At 32.4% G+C, this 21,030-nt stretch overlaps 1 protein-coding gene across 1 annotated transcript; it reads right to left on the minus strand.

Annotated features, from left to right (window-relative positions):
* Positions 1-443: 443 nt before the first annotated feature.
* On the minus strand, positions 444-1,190 carry LOC128290577 (uncharacterized). The gene is made up of 2 exons (XM_053026284.1): positions 1,093-1,190; positions 444-932 (listed from the first exon to the last, which is right to left on the minus strand). Exons 1-2 carry the CDS (start codon positions 1,117-1,119, stop codon positions 444-446), a joined length of 516 nt encoding a protein of 171 aa, XP_052882244.1. The 5' UTR covers positions 1,120-1,190.
* Between the last annotated feature and the right edge of the window lie 19,840 nt (positions 1,191-21,030).

Below are 21,030 nucleotides of genomic sequence, written 5' to 3' on the forward strand. Positions count from 1 at the left end.
TGGGGAAAGCGCCACTAAAAGTCACGGCTTTTAGCGGCGTTTGTGGGGAAAGCGCCGCTAAAAGTAACGGCTTTTAGCGACGTTTGTTGGGAAAGCGCCGCTAAAAGTCACGACTTTTAGCGTCGTTTTTTTGGAAAACGCCGCTAATTTTAACAGATTTGCAATATATTTTTTTCACCAATATCCAGCCCTTCCTGCATTAAAATCCAACCAAATACAACAAATATAGTATAAAGTGCAGCCAAAAACAGCAAATTTAGCATAAAAAATACAACTAAAAACATTCATTCTAAATGATACTTCAAATTTAACGAAAGATATATGATATAATTAATAAATAAAGTATAATTTAAAATATTCTTACAATAATGTTAAACGTGACAAAGTTAAAAACATTCTTACAATGAGAAAACTAATGTCTAGGATGGCGGCTTTTGCGATTGCTAAAACATCTGCATCATCTGCTGAAGTTGTAGCTGGAGGTCATCGTACTTTTTGCTCTGCTCTGCTACCATCGCTGCTGCCTCTGCCTCCCTCGCTCGTGCCTCGGCCTCCCTCACTACTGCTGCTGCCTCCCTCGCTGCTATTGCTGCCTCCCTTTCTGCTGCCTCCGCTCTAAGTTGTTGCTGGAGTTCTTCATATTTTCGTTGAACCTCAGAAATTTGCTCAACCGTGTTCGCTTGCATCTGAGCTATCTGGTCTCTTAACCTCTGAACTTCAGCTTGAGCTTGACTTCCGGAAGGCATGTATTGCTGGGAGCCGGATCCAAAATATTGGGTTGGGCTAACACCAGATCCTTGAAATCGAACCCGACCGTACCTTTCAGGACCCAAAACTTCAGTGATAATTCTGTTATCAATGTTCTCAAGATTAACAGAACTATCAGTCGAAGCAATCGCTTCATATTCTGCCTTCTTCTCCTTTAGTTTCTCCTAAAAAAACAATTAAACAGTTAGAAATGAAATATATAATAAAAATGAATGCAACATAACTTAACATTATTTAAAACTACTAACGATGAATTGAATTAAACAATTATAATTAAAGATTATAAATATTTAGAATAAATCAAATATTATTATGTAAATATACCATAATTTCTCCAGCTTTGGATGTCATAGGAGATCCATCTTTCTTCTTATGCGTAATCTCAAAAAGCTGAAGGCGTCCAACTTTTTGTCCAGATTTGACTTCCTACAATATAGTAGTAAAAATATTATTTAATAATAGAAAGCTATTAATATTTGAAAGAACTAATAAATTCATAATACCTCAGCCTCAGCAACAGAAGCAAAACTTCTCGACCCTGCCGTGTGCGTGAATTTTTGTTTTTGCCTGCTGCTTGTTCCAACTCGCTCACGGTCCTGCATAATGAAATTATTATTAAGTATATAGTAAACACTATATATAAGAGTTTGGAAATATGTAATACCTCTCCTTTCTTTGAATTCCAGAATCGAACCGCATCTTCCCATTGGTACCTCAGCATTCCCGGCGGGACATTTCTTAATTTTTCCTCGAGGCTTATGTCTTTCTTAAAATATTGTTTTTTTAAATTGCTTTTATTGTCTCTCCATTTTTTACCCAATGCCTTCTTGATATAATCATCGGAGACCTCAAAAGCAAATCTCTCCTAAAAAACACAAGTTTAGAATGTAAATATAAATAAAACTTAAACCAAAGTATTATAAATTACATTCAGAATTTGTTACCTTAATATTAGCGAGAGCCTGATTTTTGTTGCTATCAGGCATGTGATGCCATGATTCATAGTTGATGGGCAACATATTGGCATTTCGTGCTAAAATACCCAAATAGCCTACTAAAAGTTGAGCTTCAGATCCAATAGGCTGACCATGTGTATTTCTACTTACTTTGACACGCTCGACAGGATCTAGGTCGTATAAATCTCTAAGCAGCGTACATCCTCGAACTCTGTACGTCCCACCACTTTCAGCTGAAAAATGATATACTATTATTATATTAAAATTGACAAATAAATCAATAATAAAAGTCAATACATGTAAAATGAACTTAACATTACTTTGAAATTCTTCAGGCTCGTCAAATGTCTCCGGCACATTCGAAGATCCAACAACTGCCTGCTGTTCACTATTTCCTTCTTCCGAATTTGGAGTATTCTGGACAATACTTAAATCTCGTAATCTTCTTCTACGCATTTTTCCTGCAATACACATAAAATAGTTAAAGTTTTAGTAACAAATTACAAAAATAATAGTACATATAAAATAGTTAAATTATATAACTTGACCAAGATTAAAATTATAATATTACATATAATTTAAAAATCGTAAAATCTTACTACATCATTATTCGTAAATATCTTCATCCACATCATGTCGAACCTATTGATGTTGTTTACTAGTATTAGGGATATTTTCATCTAAGTTTTGTTCTGGAAAAGGTAATGTTTCTGATCTTTCGATAATGTCATCTCTATTTCCATTACCCATGTCAAACAAGTCTCTAGGGGTGTTCCGGAGTACAACATACCAACCCTCATCAGTTGGATCTTTCAAATAAAAAACTTGTTTCACTTGAGAGGAAAATACATATGGCTTGTCCATCAATTGTTGTCCAGTGTGAATCAAGCGAGAGAAATTCACCATTGTAAAACCAAATTGATCTTTTTTAATTCATCGAGCAGTATTAACATCAGCCCAATCACACCGAAATAAGACAACTTTCTATCTGCCATAGTAATTCAACTCAATAATGTCGGTAAGAAGTCTGTAATACTCCACATTACCCTCAATTGGATTACTGTCCCTAGCACTAGCATAACTTGTAATTGAAGAATTAACAACAACTCCACAATTTTGAGTTCTCCTCATTCTCTCGCGATACTTTGTATGAAATCTGTATCCATTGATAAGGAAGGCACTATATCTTTTTATTACTCTGTTCGGATCTTGGGAAAGCCATTTAACTTCGTCATTGACATCCTTGCCACTCCAAACCTATTGAATCGAATGTAACTTGAATACTTATAAATATATTATGTAAAAACATTCTTATTTGATTAACTAAATTTTGCGAATATATGTAACTTATTAACTTTAGTTACATACCGTTTGGCTTAACCATTCATGAAAAGAGTCTGTAAATAACTTATTAATCTCTCGATGTTGTAATCTTCGAGAGCGTGCACAAGATCTCAAAATTTGTTTGTACTCACTATGTTAAAAACAAGTTTAATTGGTTAGAAGATAAACAAATCAAAACGACGAATATGTCAGGAAATTTTAGAACTTACTTGCGTAACGATTCAACTAAATCGTGGTGAAAAAGTACGTATCGATGTGCTTGTATCCAGGATATATCATCTAATTATGTAATTTCAACTTTGTCGATTGATTCTTCGTAACTTTGGAATAAATAAGTTTCGGCCAAGTTATGATTATCGAGCCCAACATTTCTATTTGGTCTATTCAATCGTGTTTCAACATCTTCTAAATATCTAGAACAGAAGGTCATACACTCCTCTGCCAAGTAGCCTTCAGCAATTAATCCTTTTGGATAACGCTTATTGCGACAATAAGATTTCAATTTGCTTAGGAACCTAAACACGATATACAGTATTTATCAAAAGTTGTAACTAAATGTATAGAGGCGATGAATAAATACTTGACAAATAAATTATCACCTTTCTATAGGATACATCCATCGATAAAAGACCGGTCCACCAAGTATTGCTTCGTGAGGGAGATGAATTACCAAGTGCACCATAATAGTGAAGAAGGAAGGTGGAAAGATCTTCTCCAAATTGCATAAATTCAAAGCAGCTCGATCTTGTACTTTCTGAAGTTCTTCAACATCCAAAACTTTGCCAAAATAGCTTTCATTATATTGGATAGTTCAATTATACAGGACGTCACATTTTTTGACATGCAGCACCGTAAAGCAACTGGGAGTAAATCTTGCATCAAGATGTGGTAATCATGTGATTTTAATGAATATAATCTTCGATCTTTAAGACTCACACATCGAGATATATTTGACGCATACATATCTGGGACCTTTATATCCTTCAACACCATGCAAAACACCTCTTTCTCTTTCTTTGACATTGAAAAAATAGAAGGCGGCAACCGATATTTCCCATTCGGAAGTACTTGAGGATGAAGATCACGCTGAATTCTTATGTCATCTAAATCAAGTCGACTCTGAAGATTGTCTTTTGATTTTCCATCGACATTTAAAATTGTCCCAATTATGTTCTTGCAGACATTCTTCTCAATATGCATGACATCAAGATTGTGGCGTAAAATGTTGTGCTCCCAATAAGACAACTCCAAAAAAATACTCCTTCTTTTCCACAAGTTTGCCTCATCAGGATCATCATCTTTATTAGATTCATCATCAGATTCGTCCTTCGATCTTCTCCTTGTTTGCGTAATAGGTGGTTGCTTCATCTTCCTGTAACTAAAGTTGATATCTTTTAACATAAACAAGATTTCAGATCTAACGGTTTGCTCAGGAGCTCCTCTATACTCTTCAGTACCGTCAAATAGAGTCCTCTGAAATCTAAATTTATGATTTCCATCTAACCACCAACGATGGCCCATGTAAGAGAACTTCTTCCCATTATACAACCACTTCGAACAAGTTTGCGCAGCACAATAAGGACAGGCATAACGTCCTTTAGTACTCCAACCCGATAAATTAGCATAAGCCGGGAAATCATTAATTGTCCACAATAAAGCTGCACGTAAATTAAAGTTCTCTTTTCTTAATACATCATATGTCTCAACACCCGACCATAACTATTTTAACTCTTCAATAAGTGGCTGCAAATAGATGTCAATATCATTTCCAAGACCTTTCTCTCCAGGAATAATCATTGATAAAATAAATGAAGATTGCTTCATGCAAATCCATGGAGGCAAATTGTAAGGAACAAGCACTACAGAGGGCAATCTTGTCTGAAGTACTCATGATTTTAAAAGGATTAAAGCCATTAGCTGCTAGCCCAAGCCTCACATTCCGAGGATCGCTTGCAAATCTTGGAAATTTACTGTCAAACGATTTCCAAGCTAAAGAATCAGCAGGATGTCTTAATAATCCATCATCGGTTCGTTGATCATTATGCCATCTCATAGAATCGGCCGTCTTTGACGACATGAAAAGCCTTTGAAGTCTTGGTATTAGGGGAAAATATCGCATAACCTTGACTGGCTTCTTTCTTAAATGTGCCCCACCTTCATCCCCATTCACATCTTCTGTATTCTCATTCATCCAACGAGACTTACCGCAAACATGACAAGACTGTTGGTTCTTCTGATCACCCTAGTACAACATGCAGTCATTTGGGCAACTATGAATTTTATCGTACCCGAGGCCCAAATCTTTTATTAGTCTCTTCATATCTTGACAAGACTGGGGGATTTTTGCAAACGGAAACATCTCTCTCAGAAACTCTAGCAGCATTGTAAAAGATTTTCCGGTCCACCTCCCAAACATTTTAGGTGAAATAGACGTATACAGAAGGACAATTTCGAATATTTTGATCCCTCGTAAAGTTCTTCGTTCATTTCGTTAAGTAAATTCTAGAACTTCGCTGCTTCTTCATTTGGCTCCTCATTAGGTGCACTTGTTCCCGTTTCGCAAAAAACATTTCCACTAATATTACAATCGTCGGATGCAATAAAGTTAGGTGGAAACGATTGCTCACCATGACTGTGCATATTAAATGCATCCCGCAACATACCTTCCATGTCATCTTGTCTAACATACTGGTGGTAATCAGTATCAGGATAAGTCGGATTAATTGTTGAAGAAGTTCCACTAGATGTACACTCTCCATGGAAAATCCATTTTTTATACCCTCGAATAAAGCCATCAACAATTAGATGCTCGTAGACAACTTCACGAAAATGCCAATTGATGTTGCCACACTTCTTACACGGGCAAAGAATCATATTCTCTTGGCTTGCATTTTGAAATGCAAAATTTAGAAAAGTTTGTACTCCATTTCGATAAGCATTGCTTACCCTTGACAATTTCATCCAACTCCTATCCATTTCGTAGTTCTTGAAATCTAAAGTTGACAATAAAAGGGATTATCTTATGTAAATTATGTAAGATATGATATATATTTATGTATTATGTAGGTTATGTAAATTATGTAAGTAATTTATCTTATGTAAATTATGTAAGATATGATACGTCATTATGTATTATGTAAGTTATGTAAATTATATAAGTTATTTATCTTATGTAAATTATGTAAGATATGATACGTCATTATGTATTATGTAAGTTATGTAAATTATGTAAATTATTTATCTTATGTAAATTATGTAAGATATGATATATATTTATGTATTATGTAAATTATGTGAATTATGTAAGTTATTTACCTTATGTAAATTATGTAAGATATGATATATATTTATGTATTGTGATTGAGTTGATGGAAAAACACAAAGGAAGTGAAGAATTGGTTATTGGATTAAATTTACAAGTTTAGGGTTAATTATTTATTTTGAATTAAGTTCATCATATGTGGTCAATAATGATTATTTAATTAGGTAATTTAAAAATAAAATAAAAGTAGACAAAATATTTTTGTGATTAAAATAAAATAAAAGAAAATATTTAAAATAAAATTTAAAATACAATTTAATTTAATTAGGTAATTTAAAAATAAAATAAAAGTAGACAAAATATTTTTCCTGATTAAAATAAAATAAAATAAAATAAAATATTTAAAATAAAATTTTAAATACAATTTCATTTAATTAGGTAATTTAAAATTAAAATAAAAGTGGACAAAATATTTATCGTGATTAAATTAAATTAAAATAATATCTTCAAAATAAAACTTTAATTACAATTTAATTTAATTAATAAGGTTAATTAGCCTTTTATACATAGTAAGCTTAATAAGGTTCATGTGTATAAGAAAGTTTTACATAACTATGTAGTTGCAAGCAGTAAAGGATGTGCAAGGCAAGGCTACTATGTCCGTGCATTGGGCTGTGTCGGTAGAATTGATGATATCATCTACATATTTACAATTTCGAATTGTACTAAATTATCTAAATTCAATAATTCAATTTATTATTTAAAAAGTAAAAAAAAATATAGTTAAGCATGAACTAAACTTGAAAATAGTTATTGGGTTCGTTTTACATTTCATGTTTAATGTTTGTGATTATCTATTTTAACAATATATACTAAATTTAAATATTAAATGTATATAATAATAAGCGAAATCCATTACACTTGAATATAAAATTATTTAATTTTACAATATTAAAATTTATAAATTTCAATTCAAGCACACCTAACTTTGATAGTATGGTTAAATCCAAGCTGTGGGCATAGACATCAAATCACACTGCGACTGCCATTGAAAAACTTGTTTGAATTAGGGGGTCAAATAATAGAGACAGAAAATTAGTCAATTACAAATTAAAACGTAGAAACGAATGCATAATTTTTAATGTTATATTAAAAGACATTAATTGTTGGGTTTTAAATATTATGGTTACAAGACATTAATTTTCTACTCGTTCTAGGGGCCATGTTTGGTCATACTGGTTGGGTTTGCCCAAATTTAAAAATAATCAAGTTCACCATCAAATTGAAAAGTGGAAACAAGTTAAAATTATAGGGCAATTGATAGCATTGGATCCTCGAAATTCAATTTGAATGTTAGTGCAAACTTTTTCCCCAAATTTAAAAAAATCCAAATCCACCGTAAAATTGAAAGGCGGAAGGTGGATTCATATTGCTAAGAATTAGATAATTGAAATTACCTTTGATGAAATACTCGAAAGAAGGCCAACCTCATACGGTGGTGGTGGACAAGGACTCCTCCGGGGTCAAACGATTAGCCAATTTCTCAACAATTTGAGCAAGGTTGTATGATTGCGACGTGGGACGAGGATTTTCTGAAAGAGTAATTCTTCAAAAGAAAATTACAAGCACAATTAGTGTTGGATGTCATTCATTCTATCCATAGAAAATAAGGATGCACCCAATTCCAAGAAGACACGCACCTTTGAGGAAACACTTAAAAAATCCCACACTTCATGTTGTTCAGCCACATTGGGTATAGACAACAGATTCTGTAAAGAGGTGGCTTAGTTGAAGAAACAGGTTCAAAAGTAACCATCCTAAAAAAATGAAAGACTAGGACATAAATTACTTGCAGATATTTGTCAAGATGAATGCACCGTTGATGAACAAAAGCTTCCTATGTGCTTGATGAAAATATCCTTTTGGGGGGCAAATGTAATGAATAATTGGGAATTTCTTTCAGATGTCGATGCAACCGTTCAAAATTTCTATATCTGCAGTTTAAAAAGAGAGAGAGAAGATTAACTATTAAAGAAGAAAAAAATCAAATTCTCAAAGCTTCATTTTGTTCTCTTAAGATCAATATATTGCGGTTTAAACTTTGGCACATAACAGGGACACTATCCAGCAAATAAGCTTTGGCACATAAAATATCTTAAATATGCAAACATTTTGACCTTTTTCTTTTTTCCCGAAACTTACTTAAACATACACTAAACTTACTTAAATATGCATGTCCTATTTTGTTTTTCTAACTTAGTTATTTACCATATTGATTTATTCTTTTATTATATAAAAAGGCATGCCAACTTTTGTTTTGGAATTTATAAATTAGTGTACAAAATAATAATTCAGCATCAAATCTTCTCACAAAAGAAAGAAAAAACAAAATGCTAATAGTAAAACCTTAATTCCTTCATGCCTTTTTCTTTAATTAGACATCTTTTTCAATACTGGTGTGGTGTTTTTTTTTTTTTTGGTTTAATAAGATTAATTTTTTCCAGATTGAGATGGCATTCTAATAATTCTATTCCGTTGATGTAGTGCTTCTGTGTTAATGCACACACCACTTACTGACTTAATCAAAGTTCTAGTTTTAGATTTAGGCGATAGATGTTGCACCCAACATTATAAGCTACAAATTAATGACTAACTACTTGTAACACGGCAGTGACAGAGAACAGTTAAAACCCAAAATTAGAAGGCCACCATTTGTTTAAATTCATCTATAAAAAGTACCAAGCTTTCCAGCAGGAGCTATATATTGCCATGACCTCAATGAGGGCCTTAATAATCTTCAAACATTTTGAATGTTTTTACATCCAACTTTTGCACTCCAAAAACAAAACTTCTACTTTTATGTGTGTTGATTGTGATTATTACTATTATTATTTTGGTTCTATTGTTGATTGTGATTTTGAATTTTTGACAAACTACAAAAACACTACCAAAATGGTACAGTTGTATTTGTAATTTTCCTTTTGGATTTTAGAAATTATTAATATTATAAAAAAATACAAATATATTAAATATGGATACAATATAAATACATGAATCGTTTGTGATTTTTTTATTTTTAAATTTCTTTTGAGATGTTATAATCTTCTCTCTAAAACACCTTTTGACATCTACTTTGTTTTACTTACTGTCAATCCTACTGATGGAAAATACCAACCTCCAAATTCCTTTCTTCTTGAGCAAGCACCAAAAACAACAAAGCCCCCCACCCCCTTAAGAAAAGCCTTTCATTACCTGATTAATATAACTATATATCTTTGCTAATTTTTCCAATTATATATATGAACTGAAGTCATAGATATGCTGATCATATGTATATTTATATCATACCTATAATAATAATAATAAAGTAATATATATCAAAATTATGTTTAAGCAATCCTCCCCACTCCATTACCAACCTCCAACTTTCTCCTACATTTTGCTGTTATTTCCTATTAGATATTAATGATTTGACATGAGTACTAGTTTTAGTTATAGCCCCCTCGTTTGTGCACAAGAATTTCAGGTCACTTCCACCATATATTTCACACAATCATAACATTTCCTCTTCCATTTGTAGCTTTGTTGAGTGGGGCATCCTACTTACTTCTCTTATCACCACAACTCTTTCATGTATTTAAATAAGTCGCAAACATCACATAAATCAATTAAATTAAGTTGGAATATTATAAATAAAGAAAAAATATTACAAAAATTTTGAGTCTTATTTAAGAATTCAATTTAACTTAATTTTGAATTTAATTAAAATTTAATGTGACTATTAAACAAGAAAGAATATCATATCAAAATATATTCATGTATGCACATGCAGGTACATATATTTATGATGGGAAATGATGTGGATTTTCAAGCAGTTGGATATAAATGGACGTGAGAACAGATTCATGTGCAAACGTTTGGGAGGTACCTGACAGGCGTTTACAACCAGCTGCTAATGTTGACATTTCTCTTCCATGTATAAAGTTTTTGCCTGCCTTTATAATTAAAAGAAAATACAGCTCTACGTAGTACAAAACTGAATCAAGCAACACAAACCCAGATAAGAAACTTGAATGAACTTAGAATATAACATAGCAAATAACGAAAATAACCAGTCAAATTGAAATCTAAAGCAGAAAAGAAATACGCTGTTCCTTTGAACCCAAAAATTATCGAGGAGATGAGTAGAGAAGAACTTACAGGTGTAAACGCAAAAAGCAAAAGGGGTTTTTTTGGATGTCGAATTGGGGAATTTTAGAGATGAGCAGATGAGCAGAGAAGAACGTACAGGTGAATTTTAGAGATTTCAAAATGGGGAAGAAGGGGTTTTTTTCGGATGTCAAATTGGGGTAAAACTTCCTTTGAACCCAAAAATTATCGAGGAGAGGAGCAAATAATAACTTACAGGTGTAAACGAAAAAGGCAAAAGGGGTTTTTTCGGATGTCGAATTGAGGAATTTTAGAGATGAGCAGATGAGCAGAGAAGAACTTACAGGTAAATTTTTGAGATTTCAAACTGGGGAAGATGGGGTTTTTTTCGGATGTCAAATTGGGGAAAAACAAGTGATAATTCTTTAGGGATTTGGGACTAAGGAAAAGAGGGGAACTGGGAAGACTTTGACAAAATTTCTATGTGTATCGTGTGTAAAAATGAAGACAACAAAACAACGATATTTTGACAAACATAATTTAACGTTTGCAGCGTTTTTGCAATAGCGCCGCTAAAACGGTAAGCTATTGCGGCGTTTCAAATAAACGCCACTAATAAACTAACAAAACGACGACGATTTGTTTAAAACATATGCTCTTTTGCGGCATTTTTATAAAAACTCTGCTATTGTATACCTTTTGCGGCGTTTTTCATAAACGCCGCTAATTCCTTTAAAATTTAAAATTATTTAATATATAATTTAAAAATAATATAAATTAAAAAAAATCACTTATATACCTAAAAACTTTAAAATTATTTTAAATAATAGTATTTTAATTTTTATTTAAGTAAATAATTTTTAAAATTTAACTAATACTTAAAAGAATTAGATAAAATTTGAAATCTTCAAAATTATTGAAAATTTGAAATCTTTAAAATTTGAAAGTATTTAATATATATAAATTAAAAAAAGCACTCATATACCCAAAAGACTTTAAAATTATTTTAAATAATATTATTTCAAATTTTAATTAATTTTTTAACCTTAAACCCTAAACCCATAACCCATGTCCATTTAATGCCTTAACCCTAAATCCCTAAACCCATAACCCCTAACTCATAGCCCTTAGACCCTTAACCCCTAAACTTTAAACCCTAAACCATGTACCCTTAACCCTTAACCATTGGACCCTTAACTCTTAGACCCTTAACCTTTAACCCCTAAATCATAAACCCTAAATCTCTAAACCTCAACCATTGAACCATAAATCATAATCCCTAAGTCCATAATCCATAATCCATAAACCTTGAGATATTAACTCATAAACCATAAACCCCTAATAAACCTTAAACCCTAAACCCATAATTCATAAACCTTAAAATATTAACTCATCATAAACCCTAAACTATATACCCTAAACCATAAACCTTAAACTATAATGATAAGTAATTCAATATTTTCAAATTAATATTATCCCTTTTATGATTATAGAATAATTTATTTAATATATAAATTGACAAATAATCAGTCATATAACAAAAAAGCTTTAAAATTATTTTAAATGATAGTATTTTAATTTTTCATATTTAACATATATTTTTATATGTTTTTATTTTCAAAATTTTTTACGTGTTATTATTTTTTTCCGAAGAAGTTAAATATTCAATTAAAATAATTTAATTAATATAAAAACAATAAAATGTTTTTGTGGCGCTTTTGAAAAATGCCACTATAAATAGAGCATTAGCGGCGTTTTTCAGAAAGCGCCGCTATAGATCTGAGCATTAGCGGTGTTTTTCAGAAAGCGCCGCTATAGATCTGAGCATTAGCGGCGCTTTAGGCAAAACGCCGCTAATAACACTAAAGGTCAAAGTTAAACGACGACGTCCTGCTTTACTTTTTGCGGCGTTTTTTTGAAAACGCCGCTAATGCTCGATCTGTAGCGGCCTTTTCTTTAAGTGCCGCTAATGCTTGATCTTTAGCGGCGTTTTTACTTCAAACGCCGCTAAAAACGCCGTGAAAAACCTGTTTTGCTGTAGTGGAACCTCGTTGTTAATTATTGTATTTTGAATTATTGCATATGGTGAGTATTTGATGTGAGTACTTTAGTACTTTGAGATTGAATTGAAATTATAGTTGATTGAAATGGATCGATTTGGTATATATTATGAATTTATTGATTATATGAAATTGAAATGAATATATGTTTAAATGTGATAATGTGAAAATATGTGAATTGAATATTGGATGAATTTGTAAGTGAAATGCAACCCTATTAAATGTTTCGAGCTAAGTCGGATATAGATGGCATGCCATAAGATAGGAAGAGTTCAGAGATTTCTTCGACTTCGAGTCGATGAGGCACTGGGTGCCAATTTACTTCGGTTTAACTAATGAGACACTGGGTGTTAATTTATATAGCGTTAAGCGCAATTATTACTTAGGATTTATCCAACGAGACACTTGGTGCCAAATTGTTGTGTTGATTGAATCATGTATCCGTTCAAGTTGAGTCGTGTTAATTGGAAATGAAAATGTGGATTGAAAAATAAAATGTGAAATATGATGTGTTCATAAGTGAAATATATGAGTGATGCACTCATGGATTGAATATAGATTGGTTTTTACCATTGCTTAAATGAATTATTGATTGGCATATGAAAAGCTACTTATATAGCAAGGGATATGAATTAAGATATTTGTTATAACCAATCCAGTATGAAAACATGTAAAGATTGAGTATAGTACGAAATGATATGGTAATATGCTTGAAATTGAAATGGTAATATCTTGTAATTGTAAGCTTAGACAGTAGTATGATCGTATAATTCAATTTGAGCATTCATGTCCCATTATGTTTTTAAATTTTCACAATATAGAAATATCACTAAGTTTTACTTAGCCTGCGGTTTTGTTTTCAGTGCCTAGGTTAGGTACTTCTCTTTTGATCGCCGACTCAGCATCCAACAACGATCCCAACCTCAAGTGTGGTGATATTAAATTTTGCAATGGCATGTACCTAGGATATCTTGGTTGTTAGTTATTTTGTGAATGAGATGTAAATTGTGTTATAAGTATAATGTTTGTTTGGGTACATAAGTATATGTTTGTGTTTGAAGCCATAAGTTGGTATGTTGTTTTGATCCAAGGCTTGGTATGTGTGTGAATTTTAAACTTGATGTCTTAGGTAGCTATATGTTAGACTAAATTGAGTGATTTTGGCATGTTTAGAATCTTGATTTGAATGACGCATTGTTGATATGTTTTGATGATATAAAGTGTGGTAGCAATGAGGGTACATTGGTTAGGCCCCGAAGATGATTGTTTTAAGTATGTTTGATCGTATTTTGAATAGATTAAATGATTAGTTTTTGAGTTTCTTAATACCTAAGCAAGTAGGAAATGGTAAACTTGTTGTTTAAGGTACATTTTGGGTCCACATGGCCAGAGACACAGGCGTGTGACTTTGCCGTGTGAGGCACACGGCTTTGGCGACACTGCCATGTGCCATTTGTTGTGTGCTTAAGGTGCAAGTTAGTTAGCACACGCCCTGGTACACGGGCATGTGGGGCTATTTCGAGAGTTACATGGCCTGGCACATAGGTATGTGACATGATTTTCTGACCCTACTCAATGAGTTACTTGGGCAGGGACATGGTCGTGTGTCTCTAGTTCGAATGTTACATGGGTAAGGACACGGGATGGGATAGGGCCGGGTGTCCCTATTTTGATTGTTACATGGCCTGAGACATGGACTTCTATACCAGCCGTGTGAGGCACATGGCATGGCCACACGGCTGTTGTAACACCCCTTACCCGTACCCGAGGCCGAGATAAGGTACGAGGCGTTACCAAACAAATATACAAACATTAAACTAAAATACGGGCCATAAAATTTCATTCATATTTCAAAACGTTCATTCACTTACACATAGTCCCTTATTTGAGTCTACGAAGCCCAAAACATACTTTAGAAAGGGTTCAGGACTAAACCGAGAACTTACAAAAATCTTGGAAATTTCATGCTTTAAGGCTCCACACGCCAGTGTCCCAAAGTCATGTTCCATACACAGCTGAGACACATGGTCGTGTCTCTGCCTGTGTGGAATATACCTAGGCTATTTTCCAAGCTTTGGTCAACCTTAATCTCTTACACACTTATACAAAATCAAAAGCATATAACATGGTATTCATTTATGATTAAATATTCTCAATTAAACCACAAACATAGCATTTGTATGTCATCATACATGTGTATCTCATACTCATTTTATCTTGTTTATTATAGTACCACTTATACATTTATACCAAGATTATCATCTTACCAAATATCTTCAGCTTAATCATCAAGCATTCATATTTAAAACTAGATATATCTTTATAAAATACCACAATTTAGATGCACAAAATAACATGTTTGCCTGTAACATTTCAATTCAACTCTGTACCCAACAAGCATTACATTGAGACTAGTCATATATATATACATGTCATGATACATATCATTCTCTTTCTGTTTTCTTATAAACACATATCATTTATTTCATTATATCAATATTTCATATACCATAGTTTCCATGTATTCCACATATATTTATTTTCCTCCTCCTCCTCTCCATTCCACATCCTTAATGTATATAGCATTCTTGTAAGTACGATTTCACAATTTACTAATAAATGCTCACATCAAACTATCCACACGAGTCATAGTCACTTACTTATTTATAATTCGAGCTACAGAGCTCCAAATTAAGATCCGTAAATTTCCCCTGAAACTAGACTCACATATCTTTCCATCATAAAGTTTTCATAATTTTTGGTTTAGCCAATTAGTACAGTTTATTCATTAAAATTTCTCCTGTTTCACATTCTAACAGTTCTGACCTCTATTCACTAAAAATTAATTATCTCACAGTACAGAACTCGGATAATATTCTTGTTGATTTATCTTGAAAATATACTCATTAGGGATTTTAAAAATATAATTTTAAGACTCTAATTATTTTTATCCAAATTTTTGTGATTTTCCAAAGTCAGAACAGGGGATCATGTAATCATTCTGAACCAGTCTCACAGAAACATAAATATCTCAAAATATAGAACTCCTTTTCTTTATCTGTTTCTTTTATATGAAAATAGACTCATTAAGCTTTAATATTACATCTCATTCAGTCTCTGATTCAATTTATAATATTTTTGGTGATTTTCCAAAATCACATCACTGCTACTGTCAAAAACAGTTTTATTGCTAATTCACTCTTTCACACTTTCTTTGTATTAACCTCATTTTAACATACATATCACAAATCATTTTCACCACATTTCATACATCACAAGTATAGGCCCATGATCACAAGGTCACTTAATGAACACATCATTCACATAACCAAGTTCCTGCACTTATTCATCACAAAACTCACAAAGCAATACATAGAGAGTCTCCCGTTGAACACTTCGGATCAATCCTCGATACTTGGTGGTTTCAGCACATAGCTCCACCCATCTTATAGTTCGGCTTTCTTGTACACATGGTGAACACTCAGTACCACCCATGTGACCTAGCCAATTTATCCCGTAGCTCTCTTGTCTACATGGTGTCCTTCACCTGGAACCACGCATGCGACCTAGCTACATATATCCCGTAGCTCTCTTGTCTACATGGTGTACACATAGTATCACCCATGTGACCTAGCTACATCATAATGTCTTGTAGCTCTCTTGTACACATGATGTGCACTCAGCACCATACATGTAACCTAGCTACATACTATCTGTATCATCCAAAATTTTCGAAGGTTCAACCGAGATTTCTCTCTCTTTTCCAACAATTTCACCAATCAAGTAATTATCCACAAACATATTTCCAATATTATTATAAAATATCATAATACAAGTAATATAGATGTATTACTTACATATAAACTTACATCTCATTTAATATCAAGGCAATAACATTAAATTACACATTGCCTTATTAAAAATCATATGAACTTACAATTTCCTATAATATCCATAATCATAGAAATCACATTTATGTATGATAATTCAATGCACTTCATGTACCATAGAAATATGACAATTCAATGCACTTCATGTACCATAGACATATTTTAAATCAATTCATAAACTTGGCACCATAATCATTTAATTTAACATAATTCAATTAATTCACTAAATTTAACTTTCAAATATAAATTACAGACATTATTGTCAGTATTATTATCATACCAACTTACATACTTTCAACACCTCGAAATTATAATAAATATATCAATTTTACATTGAAACATGCAGAAATTAATGCTTATTATACATATGAACTTACCTCGATACTAAAACAACCATTTTACCAACTTTCTCAACTTTCAATTTTTCTCTCATTCTAGGTTCAAATCTTATTTTTCGGGATCTAAAACATCATATTTTACTTATTTAATTAATGTACTATTCAAAACAGTCCTTAACTCAAACTTTTGAAAAATTACAATTTTGCCCCTAAACTTTTGCATATTTACACTTTTGCCCCTAGGCTCGGGAATTAAACTTCATTCCTTATTCTTATGTTTTATGACATGCTGATCACTTTTCCCTTCTACGGCAACATCAAATTCTCACTCTAACATATACTTATGACTATTAGGTATTTTTACCGATTAAGCCCTTTTACTCGTTTTCACTCAAAACCGAGTAGCACAAGTTGTCTAACATAATTTAAAACCTCATATTCTATCATAAAATAGAAAAATAAACACATTTCACCTATGGGTACTTTTCCAAATATGAACCCTAGCTTAAATTATTGCTAGAATAAGCTTAATCATACCGGGATTCCAAAAATGTAAAGAACTTGAAAAACGGGGTTAGAACGGACTTACTATTGAGCTTGGAAAGCTTGAAAACCCTAGCCATGGCTTCCCCCATGCTAATTTCAGCCTCCATGAAAAAGATGAGTCAATTTTGGCTTTATTTTCCCTTTTTATTTCTTTTAATTACCAAATGACCAAAATGCCCTTCCTTACTAAACTTTCAAAAATTCCATCCATGTCCAATTTTTTTCCATCACTTAGAAATTGGTCAAATTTCTATTTAAGACCTCCTAATTAATATTTCAAAGCAATTTCATACTAGAAACTTTTAGAATGCAAGTTTTGTAACTTATTCAATTTAGTCCCTAATTTCAAATTGAGCACTTTATGCATAGAATTTCTTCACGAAATTTTCACACAATTATGCAATCATATCATATACCTCAAAATAATCATAAAATAATTATTTCTCTCTCGGATTTTGTGGTCCCGAAACCTCTGTTCCAACTAGACCCAATTTTGGGCTATTACAACTGTGTGACCCCTGTTTTCAAAATTTTGTGAATTTTTCCTAGGGTTTTCAAATGTTTTCAAATTAGTCCCGATTTGTTTCTAAAATATTTTTAGGGCCTTGAGGGCTCGATTTAGAGACAATATGTGTATGTACAAATGGTTTATGTTATGTTGATGATATTGAATGAAATTAAATATAAATGTTTTGGTTGTACAATAATGCTTGTAACCGTAATCAGATGACGATGAGGGGTTAAGGGTGTTACATTTAGTGGTATCAATGCTTTTAGGTTTAGCCGATTCTTGGACTAAATTGAGCTTAGAAATCGAGTCTAGAGGTACATGTCGTAGTTGAGTCAAATTGAGTCAGGATTTGTTTGTTGATTATATTTGTTTTTGTTTAATGGTTGAAAATGTCGAATGACTATAATAGTGAAGTTGATCAAGAGATGTATACCGGAGATGATGTCTCTAATGAGCTAGATGGAACCAAATTAGTAACACCAAGTGTTATTCCAGTTAGTGCTCAACAACCTAATGTTGAGCGATGTAATAATGAGGGAGTAGGTGACCACAGTTACTTCGAGCTATAGCTAATGCTCTTCAGTATGTTACGAGAACTACATCCAGTACGGTATATGCACCTACAATTTGTTAGGCTCCAATAAAAGAATTGCATAGATATGGTACGACCAAATTCTTAGGGTTGAAAGGGGTTAATCCTTCAGCAGTTGAAGTTTGGATTGAATCCACTAAACACATCTTACAACAACTTGAACGCAACCCGCGTGAAAGCATAATTTATGTTGTTTCTCTATTGCAAGGAGAAGCTTATACTTGGTGTAACAACCCATTTTTAGTCAAATCGGAACAGTGATTTTGGGACCATAAATTTGAGGTTAGAATATTTATTTTATTATTATTTTGAGGTCTACAACATGATAGTATGATTTTATGAAAATTTTGTTAAGAAATTTTATCGTTTGAATGTTCAATTCGATAAAAAGGACTAAATCGCGTAAAGTGTAAAAGTTGAGTTCTATTATCTAAAAGTGTCTAATAGCTATGGATCCTTAAAGTGGAAGTCTTTAAATGGTAATTATACCATTAGTAAAATTAGTGGAAAAATATGGTCATTAAATTAAGTGATTTGGTTGTTAATTAATAAGGTTAAAAATGTAAATTAATAAATAACTTAATTAAAAAATAGAAAAAGGAAGTATCATCTTCTTAAATAAAGATGAACACCAAAATTAGGGCATAAGGAAGCCATTTTTAAGCTTCAATATTCGACCAAGGCATTTTTGTCCAATTAGGTACGATTTTTGTACCGTTTTTAATAATTTCTATGTTTTTGGAGTCGTTGTAGCTTAATCTAGCTAGCCCAGGGACTAATTTATAAAATTGCTAAAGGTCTAGAGTTTTACCATAGATGAATATGTGTGTATTTTAATGTTTGATGATAGAAAATGAATGGTTGTTTTTAGATAAACAACATTTGTTAAGTGATTTTTGATAAAATTGTCAATTAGGGATTAAATTGAGAAATGTGATAAATTGTGTGGTAAATGTGTGAAATAATGAAAAATATGGGCTGTTATGAGTATAGGTGAAATTCGGTTAGCATGGGTGTGGACTTAATTGCATGAATTTGCATTTTTATGAGCTAGGGACTAAATTATAAAGAAGTTGAAATATTAGGGGTAAAAGTGTAAAATTACCATAATATGAATTTTTGGACTGAATTGAATAGAATGTGTTTTAAATGAGTTAAATTTGATTATATAGATCAAGAAAAGCCTCGTTTGGATCAAGATCGGGGGGAAAATAAAGTTTTGGACTAGTAGATCCTATTACGTCATTTTTGTGATTGAGGTAAGTTCGTATGTTAAGAAGTATTAATATAATTGTATTTTAAATGCTTTATTATTGAATTAATTGTGAATACGATGTTCGATGAAGAAATGGCTACTTGTGAAATCCTAGTTGAATCTTAGGAATAGGTTAGGATACAAATTACATGTCATTAAGGGTTATTGTGTTTTGGGTACTGGTCCATACGTTCTACCAGTGGTTGTATTGCCCGGCATGTGTTGCGGATCCTTGTCAGCTTTTGTGAGCAGCATCGTGTAGCTACGTCTTGACCGTCAACTAGTATGCGTAGAACAGTTAATATCTCGAGAGTGAGCATTATATGAGATACGAGATTGAGATGGCTTTGGCCTTGTATTGGCACTTAGGGTGTGAGATTCCCGTGTATCCGATATTATTCCAAATTGTTCAACAAGTATATTAAAGATATAGAAGGGTAAGAGATTGATACGTATCAGTGTAAGTATGTACATAAACCGTAGAAGCATTGAATCTATGAAGTTTGTGAGCTACATGATCTACTATGTGGATAAACATATATTAGCCTTGTCATTAAGTTAAATTGTAGTGTTTTATGATAGATAACTTAACTTGAGATTGAATTGTAAGTTTCATTTATTAACTATACGAGCTTACTAAGCTTTATAGCTTACTCTGTCTACTGTTCCATGTTTTATAATGATTTCGAAGCCTGCTCGGATTGGTAGTCATCGGAGATCTCATCACACTATCCAGCTATTATTTTGGGCACTTTTGAACTTTTGTATTTGGTTATATGGCTGTATAGGAGTTGTGGTTATTATGGTCTATATGTTAGTAATGGATTTAGCCAATTGATTTGGCTTGTAAATGATGTATGTTTTGGTTATGTGTTTAGCCATATGAATTGGCTTATTTTGGTATGCTTGTGATGTATATGAGTAAATGGCCTTTTTTTAAATGGTTTATAATTGCTATGTGAATACCTTGTTTAGAGTTGGTATTGAAGGTAGAAAATGGTTGAAATTGAAATTGGATTAATATGCTAGTAGTAGACAAATAATGCATGTTTGATAGTAACCATTTAGGTGATTTTTGATGTGAAATAGGTGATTAATAGTGCTATGTGAATACCTAGCACACGGCCTGGCACACTAGTGTGTGAGGCCATTTCAAATGATACATGGGCTAGTCACACGAGTGTGTGGTTGGCCATGCGACCCAAGTCAGGGAGTTACATGGGTCGAACACTGGCTAGGACACAGCCATGTGATCCCATTTTGAATGTCCACACAGCTTATGACACGGGGTGTCTTTGGCTGTATGGCCCGGCCCTGTATCCTCTGTATTTTGAATTTTTTTTATGTTTTCCAAATATT

The sequence above is a fragment of the Gossypium arboreum genome, chromosome 3 (genome assembly GCF_025698485.1).
Source record: "Gossypium arboreum isolate Shixiya-1 chromosome 3, ASM2569848v2, whole genome shotgun sequence".
NCBI lineage: Eukaryota > Viridiplantae > Streptophyta > Magnoliopsida > Malvales > Malvaceae > Gossypium > Gossypium arboreum.

Bases quoted from the DNA above. Each gene is read 5' to 3' on its own strand.
- LOC128290577 (XM_053026284.1), bottom strand. From the start codon at position 1,119: ATGACATCCAAAGCTGGAGAAATTATG. The intron at 933-1,092 runs GTATATTTACAT...TTGTTTTTTTAG, and splicing joins CCAAAGCTGGAGAAATTATG to GAGAAACTAAAGGAGAAGAA.